The sequence below is a fragment of the Schistocerca americana genome, chromosome 1 (genome assembly GCF_021461395.2).
Source record: "Schistocerca americana isolate TAMUIC-IGC-003095 chromosome 1, iqSchAmer2.1, whole genome shotgun sequence".
Lineage (NCBI taxonomy): Eukaryota > Metazoa > Arthropoda > Insecta > Orthoptera > Acrididae > Schistocerca > Schistocerca americana.
The window spans coordinates 637,981,351-637,994,634 of record NC_060119.1 but is presented as its reverse complement, the minus strand read 5'-3'; the positions used below and the strand labels follow the sequence as shown (position 1 = coordinate 637,994,634).

Here is a 13,284-nt window from a genome sequence, read left to right as displayed (position 1 = left end):
CGTTTGTATTCCTTTTTGCCTGCTTCATTTACTGCATTTTTATATTTTCTCCTTTCATCAATTAAATTCAATATTTCTTCTGTTACCCAAGGATTTCTACCAGCCCTCGTCTTTTTACCTACTTGATCCTCTGCTGCCTTCACTACTTCATCCCTCAGAGCTACCCATTCTTCTTCTACTGTATTTCTTTCTCCCATTCCTGTCAATTGTTCCCTTATGTTCTCCCTCAAACACTCTACAACCTCTGGTTCTTTCAGTTTATCCAGGTCCCATCTCCTTAAATTCCCACCTTTTTGCAGTTTCTTCAGTTTCAATCTGCAGTTCATAACCAATAGATTGTGGTCAGAATCCACATCTGCCCCTGGAAATATCTTACAATTTAAAACCTGGTTCCTAAATCTCTGTCTTACCATTATATAATCTATCGGATACCTTTTAGTATCTCCAAGATTCTTCCAGGTATACAACCTTCTTTTATGATTCTTGAACCAAGTGTTAGCTATGATTAAGTTATGCTCTGTGCAAAATTCTACAAGGCGGCTTCCTCTTTCATTTCTTCCCCCAATCCATATTCTCCTACTATGTTTCCTTCTCTCCCTTTTCCTACTGATGAATTCCAGTCACCCATGACTATTAAATTTTCGTCTCCCTTCACTACCTGAATAATTTCTTTTATCTCGTCATACATTTCATCAATTTCTTCATCATCTGCAGAGCTAGTTGGCATATAAACTTGTACTACTGTAGTAGGCATGGGCTTTGTGTCTATCTTGGCCACAATAATGCATTCACTATGCTGTTTGTAGTAGCTTACCCGCACTCCTATTTTTATATTCATCCGTAACACATAATGGAGTGAAAATACCCATAGTATGCGGACTTCATAGTGGTTAAATCTCCAATGGAAGACATCATTCTGATAGCATACATAGCCGAGCTCAATTTTTTTGGGGTCTGTTGTATATGGAAGGATCAGTTCATTTTGCTATCAATATGTACTCCAAGAAATTTAGACACACCCATTCTTTCTTTTGGTTGATTTCCACATGTTACATTTATTTCTCTCACTGTTTTTTTGTTTTTGTATGGAACTGGATAAAATTTGTCTTACTTGAGTTTAGAGAGAGAGCATTAACACTGAACCAGTTAATCACTTCAGAGAGTATGTTGTTAACTGACTCCTCGAAATTAACATCTGATTTTCCACTCATGAAGATGGTGGTATCGTCAGCAAAAAGATTAAATTTGCAAGGCAGGCTTGCACACAATGGTAAATCATTTATAAACATCAAAAACAACAGTGGCCCCAAAATTGAGCCTTGAGGCACACCGCAACTAATAGAAGTCCATTCAGACTGAGCGGAGGTATCCCTTGACTCATCTGAGCTGTTTAAAATTACTTTCTGTTTTCTTTCCTGAAGATAAGATTGCAGCCAGTTACCTGTGACACCCCTTATTCCAAGTAGTTTGGCTTTCTGCATGAGAATGTGGTGATCTACACAATCAGATGCCTTTGATAAGTCACAGAAAACACCAATTCCTATCATTTTTTGATTTAGACATTCAAGTACTTCATTTGTAAGTGCATTCACTGCATCCTCAGTTGAACAGCCCCTTTGAAAGCCAAACTGGCTCTTGTTGATAAGTCTGTTCATTATGAGGTGTTCAGTAATTTTATTGTGCATTAATTTTTCTAGAATTTTAGAGAAGGCTGTTAACAGTGAAATAGGGCAGTAATTAGTGAGCTCAGCTCTATCACCCTTCTTGTGTAGGGGGTTCACAATGGCATACTTGAGTCTTTCAGGAAAAATGCCTTGTTGAAATGAAGCATCAAAAATATGGCACAGAATATCACTAATACATTTACATGAAAATTTCAGTAAATTATTGGATACATTATCTACTCCTGCAGAGTTCTTACACTTTACAGACCAGATGACTGTTTGAATTTCCTCTACAGTGATAGGATTAATGTACATTTCTGGTATTATGTTGGAGTATGCATCCTGACATAAAGTCATAGCTTCCTCAACAGAGGGCCTACAGCCAATTTGTTGGGTTACTGACAGGAAATGTTTGTTAAAAAAGCCACACATTTTTGATTTTCTATTAAGTCACCCCCATGCCTGATTTTTAGCTCATCTGTGTCACTTGTTTTTGTCTTTGTCTCACTTTTTATAATCTTCCAAATTGTTTTCATTTTATCATTAGATTTATCTCTTTTCTCCTTATAGAAAAGGGCTTTTGTCTTCTGTATTACTTTCTTTAAAATTTTGCAGTACAATCTATAATGATTCCATTTTTGTGTATCATTAGTTGTTCTGATTTTAGCATAAATTTCTCTCTTAGTTCTGCATGACTGTTTAATACCTTCTGTGATCCAAGGCTTACTTACGGAATTTGGATTAATATTTTTGACCCATTTCTTTGGAAAAGATTCTTCAAAAAGGGCAGAAAAATCATTTATAAAATAGTTATATTCGTCATTAGCATTATCAATGTTGTAAATAAAGGACCAGTCCATTAGCTGCAACTTACAGTTGAAGGATTCTTTTGCCTCTTTTGTTCATTATTCTTACAGATTTCCACTGGGGAGATAGTTTAACAAGAGGGTTAACACTGTAAAGAGTGATTAATTGACCATCATGGTCTGTGAGACCATTTATAACCTGGTTTACATTAATGTTCTGGTATTTACTTACATTTAAAAATACATTGTCTATCATAGTTTGGGAATCTGGTGTGATTCGAGTGGGAAAATTGATTACTGAATTCAGATTATAAGTGGACATTACATTCTGGAAGTTACTTCTAATGTTGTTATCAGTCAGACAGTCTACTTTAAAATCACCTAAGGCTACAATACCCTTTGTTTTTGAAAATAAAACTGACAATACCTGGTCCATGAGACTAAAAAACATTTTTATATTTCCTGATGGTGCCCTGAAAACAGCCAGGACTATTAATAAATTGAGATTCAGCTCAGGCCATTATGATCCTAGGAACTTTCTCTCCTTGGCCATACCTTGGGAGGAAAACGAAACCAAGTGACTTGCAAACATTTAACCCCATCAGTTCCTGGTTTGTACCCAAATAGATAAACAGTCTTTGCTCTCTATTAAGCCAATGTTATTTCTGGAGAATATTGAAAACATATTTGATGAACTCTCTCCTTACAGTAAATTACAGAGTGGTTCCATCTCTTGTAAACAACATGATACAGGTTACCACAAACCCCATAACAACTCAGACTTGGTACACGGATTAATTTTTCATCAGAACTAAGTGCTGAAAATAGATGAACAACTACATAAACACTTGCAGAGCCCTGGAACTTTGTATGTCATGTACATTGCGACCCACCAGATAATGAGGTTGACACTAGTACACGTAGCCTTGTTTTTAAGTGGAATTCGCTTCCAGAGCAGGTCAAAATTGTGGTTTTACTGTTGTGATGTGAAGCCGTATTTCCTACCCCTGATGCAGTGCTGTAAGTGCCAATGTTTCGGCTACATATCTTCCCAGTGTATACATGATCAGTCTGTGGAGACTGTGGCCAACCACTTCACAAAAATTCACCATGTATGCTACCACCTGCCTAGGTCATTTGCAGAAATGACTACCTTACTCAGTCCCCAAAGTGTGCTACCCGAATCTAAAAACACAAAATCCAGGAACTGAAGGTCACAAATTGCCTCCTACATTTTGAAGCTCAGATAAAATGTGATCATTTATGGCCAGTCTCAGTGGTATTAAGTTTCAACCTGTCATGGATAGGCCATCAGCAGTAAGTGGCCTATTTCCTGCCTTAATGTTGACCTCTGGTAGATGCATAAATAAAATGGACTGTGGGCCTGATAAGCCCTCCCCTCCCCTGTACAGCATCTGTCAGTGACAGGACTTTCTTTGAGGAATCTTCTTTTGAGAAATCCACAGAGCAGCAACCCAACACTAGTCAGTGGATGAAGGTGCCAAAAGCTGTTGGGCACAGTGCTACACACTCTTCCTCCATTCCTACAACCAAAACAAATGAGCCATCAGAAGATTATTGATCACTAAAAGTTGTGAAAGAGAAAAAGAATAAATCTGAGGAGAAGGCCAGTAACTTGGGGGCACCAGATCCCCATGGCATCAGACCCCAAACTGATGTTCGTTGGTGTTCCATCTCCAGTGGTTACAGACAGTGATCCTGATGCTTGACCTATTTTTCTGGCTCCTTCATCCCTAAACCAGACACCCTCAGTATGATGATACAATGGGACTGCATTGGATATTATTGCCTCATTGCCAGAATTTTTGCTATGAATTTTCTCTTGTGCTGCCATCTGTGTTGTACTCCAAGAAACACACTTATCTGACAATCATTCTTCAACTCTTATAGGTTACCATTCATTGCTGGAACTGTACTGGCCTCAGAGAGAGTATCTGCTGAAATCTGTACATTGTTTTGCACAGATGTCATTGGTGAGCGGATTTTCTTCCATATCATGTTGGAGGCAATGTGGTGAAAGTGCTAATGGCCCCAGTGATCACCGTGGGTAGTGTTTATTTACCTCCAGATAGAGCACTTACTTACTTTGAGAAGACCAACTTAATTCAGCAACTCTCCCCTCCCCTCCCCTCCCCCCTGCCCCTTTATTGTACTTGGGGATTTCAGTGTGCACTACTCCTTGTAGGGAAGTACCACATCATCTGGTAGGAACCTCTTTATTGTTTATTGCCCACCTTCTTTCTGATCTTGAGCTGTCTCTCCACAGTGAGGGTACTCCTACCCGCTTTAGTGTCACTCATGCCACCTTTTCAGCTTTCAACCTCACCATCTCTTCCCCTAATCTTGTGGCTTCATTACAACAGTCAGTGCATGATGATACTTGTGACAGTGACCACTCTGCAGTGATCCTGTCACTTCCTTGTCGCTGCCCATTGGACTGCATTCCATGTTGGGCACTCCGAAGAACCAACTGGCAGTTGTATACCTCTGCCCCCTCTGTCAGATTGGACTGACAAGATTGAGGGAGACTTCTCTGACAAGATCATCCACACCACTGGTTCTGCTATCCGCCTTTGTAAGGGCCTACTGTGTCACCAGCTGACGCCCCATGGTGGACCAAAGATATTGCAACAACCCTGCAGTGTCTCAGGTGACATTCTCCACTGACCAGCGCTCCATACAAAGGTTCACTATCTAATTACATGCCATAAGGAGGAGAGCTGCAAGCACTGCTTCTCCTCCTAAGGAATGTATGCCTCTTCATTACAGTTGTGTTCCAAGCTCCCATAATCTACTAGGCTGACAAAGATCAACAACATTCCTGGGTCTCCTCCTTTGTAGTGGCATATCTACCCTTACATCAGTTTGGGCAAAACAACTAGTGGCCCCCTTTGCTGTTACATTGGAGTCCTGCTTTTACCCATCTACCTTTCAAACACGTAAAAGAAAAGTTGAAGACATTCCCCTGTCTTTTACATCCATCACATTGAATTATATAATGAATCGTTCACTGACTGGGAACTGTTTCAGGCCCTGGCCCCACCACACAATAAGATTCCAGGCCCTGATTAGACTCATAATCAGATGATCCAACATTTGACTGTTACTCAAAGATTACTACTACTCACGGTCTTCAACTGTATTAGATTAGATTAGATTAGATTAGATTAGATGCACAATGGCGAGATAGTATCATCATCCCAATCCTTAAACCTGGGAAAAACCAAGTAGCCATTGCCATCTGCTGATCAATTAGCTTCACAAACATGCTCTGCAAACTGCTTGAAAGGATAGTAGCCCAATGTTTATCCTGGGTTCTCAAATCATGGGGCTTTTTGTCCCCCCATCAGTGTTGCTTCTGGGAGAAGTGATCCACAACCAATGAGCTGGTTAGGCTGTAAACAGTAGTCTGACAGGCCTTTTCTAAATACCAACACCTCATTGCAGTCTTTTTTTTTTTTTTTTTTTTAATCCACATGAGACATACGACACTGCTTGTCATCGTCATATTTTACTCACCCTCCATGACTTGGCATTTTGAGGCTCCCTGCCTATTTTTATTTTGAGTTTTTAACACATTGGTTGTTTTAGGTTAGAGTTGGAACATAACTTGGCTCCCCACTAGTCCAAGAGAACTGCAGCACTCAGGGGTCATGGTGGGAGCTACACTCTTCCATACTGCCGTCAATGGGCTACTAACCTCTGTCAGCTCACTGGTTGCCCCCACACTGTATATCAACAAACTTTGTAATTAGTATTAATCTCACTCCGTAGCCTTCACTGAAGACCAGCCATAAAGCACCATCTGAAGGCCTTCTGCTTGGACCCTTTTCCATGGCTTCCAGTTCTCTTGTGTGAGAAGGCGTATCACGAATTTTTATCCTCATACCCTAGTTCATCCTGATGCAGAATTTTTCTTGGGTATTTAGCACTTGTGTTCTTGTACAGTCTTGATTTTTGGGGCTCCTGTTTGGTAAAAAGCTGACATACTGCCCTGTATTCATCAGCTAAAGACCAACTGCATGTGAAAGCTTAATACTGTGTACTTCCTTACTCATATACCTTTAGGTGCGATTCACACTGCTCTTCTACATACTTACTGGGCCTGGTTTGGACTATGGTTGCCAGGTTTATGGCACATTGAAAGGGTCAGCTTTGAAATTGTTGGACCCCTTCCACCATTGGAGGATAAGACTGGCCACTGGCACCTTTCAAACCAGACCTGTAGAAAGCCTCCTTGTTGAAGCAGGTATCATCCTTCTTAGTTCCAGTGATACCAACTTTTGCTCACTTATGGAATCTCCATCTCACAGTTTTCGAATCTTCCAATTTACCAATTTCTTTTTGCATACGAGGGGTACTGACCCCACAACACTTATCCCTTGGTGGGATTAGCAGTTAGAATGCGCCTAGAGGGGTATCTGTTTGGACCCTTTACTAACTTCCTTAGAGTGTGCTCTCCATGTTTTCCCATGCATCTGGATGACGAATAAGGACTTAAAGTTTTTCATCACCGTGACCCTTCGGTGTCTGCTGAGATGGTTGTTGTTGTTGTTGTTGTTGTTGTTGTTGTGGTCTTCAGTCCAGAGACTGGTTTGATGCAGCTCTTCATGCTACTCTATCCTGTGCAAGCTTCTTCATCTTCCAGTACCTCCTGCAACCTACATCCTCCTGAATCTGCTTTGTGTAGTCATTTCTTGGTCTCCTTCTACGATTTTTACCATCTGCACTGTCCTCCAGTATTAAATTGGTGATACCTTGATGCCTCAGAATAAGTCCTACCAACCGATCTCTTCTTCTAGTCAAATTGTGCCACAAATTTTTCTTCTCCCTAATTCTATTCAATACCTCCTCATTAGTTATGTGATCTACCAATATAATCATCAGCATTCTTCTGTAGCACCACATTTTGTAAGCTTCTATTCTCTTCTTGTCCAAACTATTTATCATCCATGTTTCACTTCCATACATGGCCCCACTCCATTCAAATACTTTCAGAAACGACTTCCTGACACTTAAATCTATACTCGATGTTAACAAATTTCTCTTCTTCAGAAACGATTTCCTTGCCATTGCCAGTCTACATTTTATATCCTCTCTACTTCGACCATCATCAGTTATTTTGCTCCCCAAATAGCAAAACTCATCTACTACTTTAAGTGTCTCATTTCCTAATCTAATTCCTTCAGCATCATCCAACTTAATTCGACTACATTCCATTATCTTCATTGTGGTTGCACCTATGGTACGGCTATCTGTATCGCTGGGGCACACAAGCCTCCCCACCAATGGCAAGGTCCATGGTTCATGGTGGGAGAGTGAGATGATTCTAGGCGACAAATTAGTGACAAATTATTGTTGTTATGTGTTCCATTGTAATATATTAATTTATTTTTCTTCTGACTACTTTCAAGGAACTTTCAGTGAATAGTACAACAGTTTGCATTTATTGCAGGAGCTTTGAAACTGTACATTCATTGTGGGTATCTGATTACAACAAAATAATACAATAAAACAATTTTCATATACATTCTTCTTTCATGATTTTCGATCTCTTCTTCTCTGAGGAACCACTTCAGGATCTGCGTGATGTTGGAAACTTCATGACATACTTGCTGTGGCGTAAAAGCATCTGCCGGTTATCTACAACTGTTGCACACCACCCAAAGACTACCTCAAATCAGTAACAATACAAACAAAATATCTGCACTAACATAGCATATCTTTTGTAAAATATGTGTACCTGTGTCGTCTTTCAAATATCCCCGTAGAAAAATGAGTCAGTTACTCGTTTGTATGTGATAATAGTACATAAAACTTCACATTTATGACTCTTAGGGAAATATCTCAAATTTAACCATGAAAAAATTCTGAATCCGTGCATGTGCTACCCTAAAAAATTAGACTGCATACTACATTTACTTAAGGAACTTAATCCAAACATTATATATTGAGACAGTGGTCATGTATGTGGTGCTATGCTTGTGTGAATATGTGTGTATGTTCGTTCTATTTTGCCTTATGCCCAGAAGTTTATATTAGTAGCAGTCCTTGTGCTGTGCCTACTTGCAGTGCAGTATCTCCTTTATATGATGAGTAGCAATGTATCCTTTTCATAATATTTGTGTTATTCAATCCTGGACTTCATATTGCTTTATATATTGGTGATGGTTTGTACAAAGGGATTTTGTAATGTTCCAAATTCACTATATGCTATGGTTAGGTTTGTATAAGTTATTTTTAGTGGTAGTTAAGTTAGCTTAGTTTTAGCAGTCAAGTTAATTACTCACTGCAGCTTAACTAAAAGTTTCAAGATCAAGTAAGAAGTGATTCTAGCTAATCTACCCTCATAGTAGTTTAGTCCACGTGTTGGTTGGTTGGTTTGGGGAAGGAGACCAGACAGCGTGGTCATCGGTCTCATCGGATTAGGGAAGGATTGGGAAGGAAGTCGGCCGTGCCCTTTCAGAGGAACCATCCCGGCATTTGCCTGGAGTGATTTAGGGAAATCACGGAAAACCTAAATCAGGATGGCCGGACGCGGGATTGAACCGTCGTCCTCCCGAATGCGAGTCCAGTGTCTAACCACTGCGCCACCCCGCTCGGTTTAGTCCACGTGTCTGTATGAATTGAAGCAATCTGTGAATTCTCTCTCTCTCTCTCTCTCTCTCTCTCTCTCTCACACACACACACACACACACACACACACACACACACACACACACACACACAAAGAGTGAGAGAGAGAGTGTGTGTGTGTGTGTGTGTGTGTGTGTGTGTGTGTGTGAAGTCTTTGGTTGCATCCGGATGTGTAGTAGTCTCTCCAACATCAATAAACTCGTGGTAATATTGATTTTACAGATATTTATTTTTATACTCATCAGATTTTACCTGCCACTAACATTAGTAATGTCTGTATATTTCAAAAAATTGCCTGAAATTATCCCTAGCCCAGAGCACTACAACGTTCAATCTCCTTCTGGACGTTGGCACATGGGTGAGTCTAGTCAAAAGTGTGATCCTGGCATTTGTTAAGTCACACATTTAAATGCACTGTATATCGTTTGTATAAACAAGGCTAAAGGAAGACAGGACGATGTGTCTCTTATTTTTCTCAATCGTGTAAGTATTAGTATATTTAAAAACAAAGATGATGTGACTTACCAAACGAAAGCGTTGGTATGTTGATAGACACACAAATAAACACAAACACACACACAAAATTCAAGCTTTCGCAACCCATGGTTGCTTCATTAGGAAAGAGGGAAGGAGAGGGAAAGACGAAAGGATGTGGGTTTTAAGGGAGAGGGAAAGGAGTCATTCCAATCCCGGGAGCGGAAAGACTTACCTTAGGGGGAAAATAGGACAGGTATAGACTCGCGTGCACACACACACACACACACACACACACACACACACACACACACACACACACACACACACATATATATATCCATCCGCACATATACAGACACAAGCAGACATTTGTAAAGATTCCAATCCTGGGAGCGGAAAGACTTACCTTAGGGGGAAAAAAGGACAGGTATACAGTTGCGCACCCACACACATATCCATCCGCACATATATAGACACAAGCAGACATTTGTAAAGGCCTTTACAAATGTCTGATTGTGTCTGTATATGTGCAGATGGATATGTGTGTGTGTGCGAGTGTATACCTGTCCTTTTTTCCCTCTAAGGTAAGTCTTTCTGCTGCCGGGATTGGAATGACTCCTTTCCCTCTCCTTCCCTCTTTCCTGATGAAGCAACCGTGGGTTACGAAAGCTTGAATTTTGTGTGTGTGTGTGTGTTTGTGCTTATTTGTGTGTCTATCAACATACCAACGCTTTCGTTTGGTAAGTCAATTCATGTTTGTTTTTAGATATATTTTTCCCACGTGGAATGTTCCCCTCTATTATATTAGTATATTTATGTGTTTTTGATATGTAGAGTGATTGAACAAAAATGAACCAAGGACTACTATAGTTAATATTATTACATCTTCTGCTTTGTAACTGCTAATTATTTCCTCTTGTTCAGAGATGAACACAATAAAAAGAATCTTCAATGAAGCATTTATGGAAACAAAAGCAAACACTAATTGCATATTATAGAAAATAAATTAGTTAATAAACCCTTCCTTTGTAAACAAGAAATAATTTTTTAAACTTTTTAGGTACGTGCAATGATACAGCCTCCACTTAAGTCAGCATTTCAGGAACTGAAAGAGGAGCTAGAGGAAATAGCGCATGCCAAAGGTCGTAGTGCTCCTACAAGTCACTACCTGCTGCCAAGTAGAGATGTATATGAAAAGACTTACGGAATCAGTACAAAATCAGGTAAGGGAGTAGCTGAAAATCTTTACAGCAGGTAAGGGAGTAACTGAAATTCTTTGCAGCAGCCAGCAGATGACAGAAAATCTTGGTGTACTGTAAAAACAGTACTCCTCTTGGAATCCACTGTAGGAAGCGGGAAATTTGAATAGTGTGCAGTGAATCGAACTGTTGTTTTCAGCTTTTAATTGTGAAAAAAGAAATAAAAATTTCTGTCAATGACAAATTTGTCATTGTCTGAGAGTCTTGGAAAACTGCTAGGCCAGTGGCACAACGCCTAAGAGTTGTGTGCAGATGACTTACATTTGGGCAGTGGTATTATGTTTGTTACTTCTTATACATACTTTTGTGTAAACTCTACCTTGCACATAAACTGTAGTATAGTCTTTGGTATATTAATGTCCAAAATCTAAACTTGTAAGCAGAAGAAAAATTATAAATTTAGACGTGTTGCATGTTATATTATTTTGACTTTATTTTGATAGTTCAAAAGGTAAAGGAAACAACTATTTCCTTCACAGTTCTTGTCTACAGTGACTTCTGCACCTCCTAATTCTTTTAGGGGACATTCTACAGACAGAGCATCTGTGTGTTGTTTGGGCTGTGGACTGTATGTGACTAGTTCATGATCTGGAAGCACTTGGGTTTGGCAGCTGGCAGTCAGACTATGAGTGTTTCTGTTTGTTGTTTTGTGTACCTCTGTGCAATACAATAAAAAAATGATGTAGAGCTGAAAGAATATAATTCTCTTGAATGCTAGCTGCATTTAAATTAATTGAGTCTTGAAGTGAGAGGGTCAAGTGCACGAGTAATGAAGTGAGACAGTCCAATGAACAGTAATTGTTTATTGTCTGGAATGACAGTTCATACCACAAACAACTAGGTCATACTCATACAAAAATGAAAATATTGTAACACTTGTTTTGCACTAGAATTTGTCATTTCCCAAAATGTTAACAGTGATTTACAGTTATTAAAGATGAACAGTCGACAAAACAAAACTGTTAGCACAAAAAAGGCTAAGTCCCATATCAGACATTCTCAACATGTACAGCCATGTCACAAATTGTGGCAGCACATTCAGCAACATATTATCATACCAGCGAGATGTACCACACACTCAGTGGAAAATAATGCCAGTTAAACATTATACATGGAAGTATAGGACGTCAGCAACGATCTCAAAACTTTAGTGATCTGATGTCCAGAGTTAAATGCAGTCTGAAGGAGGTGTTAGCTTAGCTGTGCAGGTAACACAAAGTCAAAGGCTTCCTCATCACTCATTGAATCAGAGTTTGGTTCTGCCGTCTGGCCAATATTTTTTGTCTCTGTCGTGGTTGGTGCCAATGGCCTTTCTGTGGTTGCTTCTCTTGTCGTTATAAGAACAACACTGGCACATATTATTTGTAATCTTTAAGAGAAGTATTTTAATACAAGCTAACAAAAATTAAATCAAAGAATTCATAAAATTCTAAACAAAATTTACCCAAGTTGTTTTTAAGACACTCATTTTATAGGAACGAGAGAATATTATTATTTTGAGGAGTAAGTAATTTTAGATCAATCAGACTTTTATTAAAATTTTATCTTTTACCAAATTCGAATTACAAGTGTATGAGAGAGTAACTATGTACCTATTCAATTCTTTGGCGCAACTGAAACCAGTAATGATGTACTTTTTTTCAAGTTACACACTTTAATATGTGCCAAGGTCAACAGGAATCCTTTTGTCCTTTTATTCAGGTATATTAAGATTCATTATAACTCTCAGTTTTGATATAATCAGGTGAAAATTAAGTTGCTGAAGATAAAGTTTAAGCATAAAACAGTTCACAGAAGTAGCCAATGGAATGAGAAAGCAGATGCAACAGAAAAAAATACTAGGATGAAATTGAGTGAGAGAGGATAAATACTTAATGATGAGATCATAAATTTTGCTCTCAAAGCAAATTTACAAATATGCTGGGAAGATTATGTTCAACTATTCGGCATAGAAGATCTGAATAAGTCATTTAAATTCTTTAAGACAATATTTATTAAAATCTGGTTGGAGGTGTATAATGATCCAAAAAAGACTTGCAGCTAATAAGACTGCATGGTTTCCTAATTGGCAGGAAAAGTGTAGAATATGGTTTTCCAATGGAAATTGTGTTTCATTTCTCCCTAAATTTCAAGATAAATATAACTCACTAATTTTGGTGATCTGCTGATCTGCGGATGAGAAACTACAGACACCAGGTGATGGAATGCACTAACTGCCTAACTGCAGCTAGAATGTTATTTGAGAAAATGACTGTTTATGTTCTTATTTGACTTTGTTGTTAATTTATCCAAATGATGCTATTATTATTGAAAATGATTTTGAATACAGAGGAAAGGTGCCTATTATGGGAAAGTTTGTTGCTGTGAGACAGCTAGATTCTGACTAAAGTAAGCACTCAGCTGTGTTGGGAGTATCAGAAA

At 38.9% G+C, this 13,284-nt stretch overlaps 1 protein-coding gene across 1 annotated transcript in view; it reads left to right on the top strand.

The window, feature by feature from the left end:
* The window catches only part of LOC124607584 (EF-hand domain-containing family member B), a 367,336-nt gene that overhangs the window by 83,606 nt on the left and 270,446 nt on the right, over positions 1–13,284 (top strand). The window contains exon 3 of the mRNA XM_047139916.1: positions 10,665–10,827. Coding sequence (XP_046995872.1) covers positions 10,665–10,827 — 163 coding nt within the window. The remainder of the gene's footprint in view (positions 1–10,664; positions 10,828–13,284) is intronic.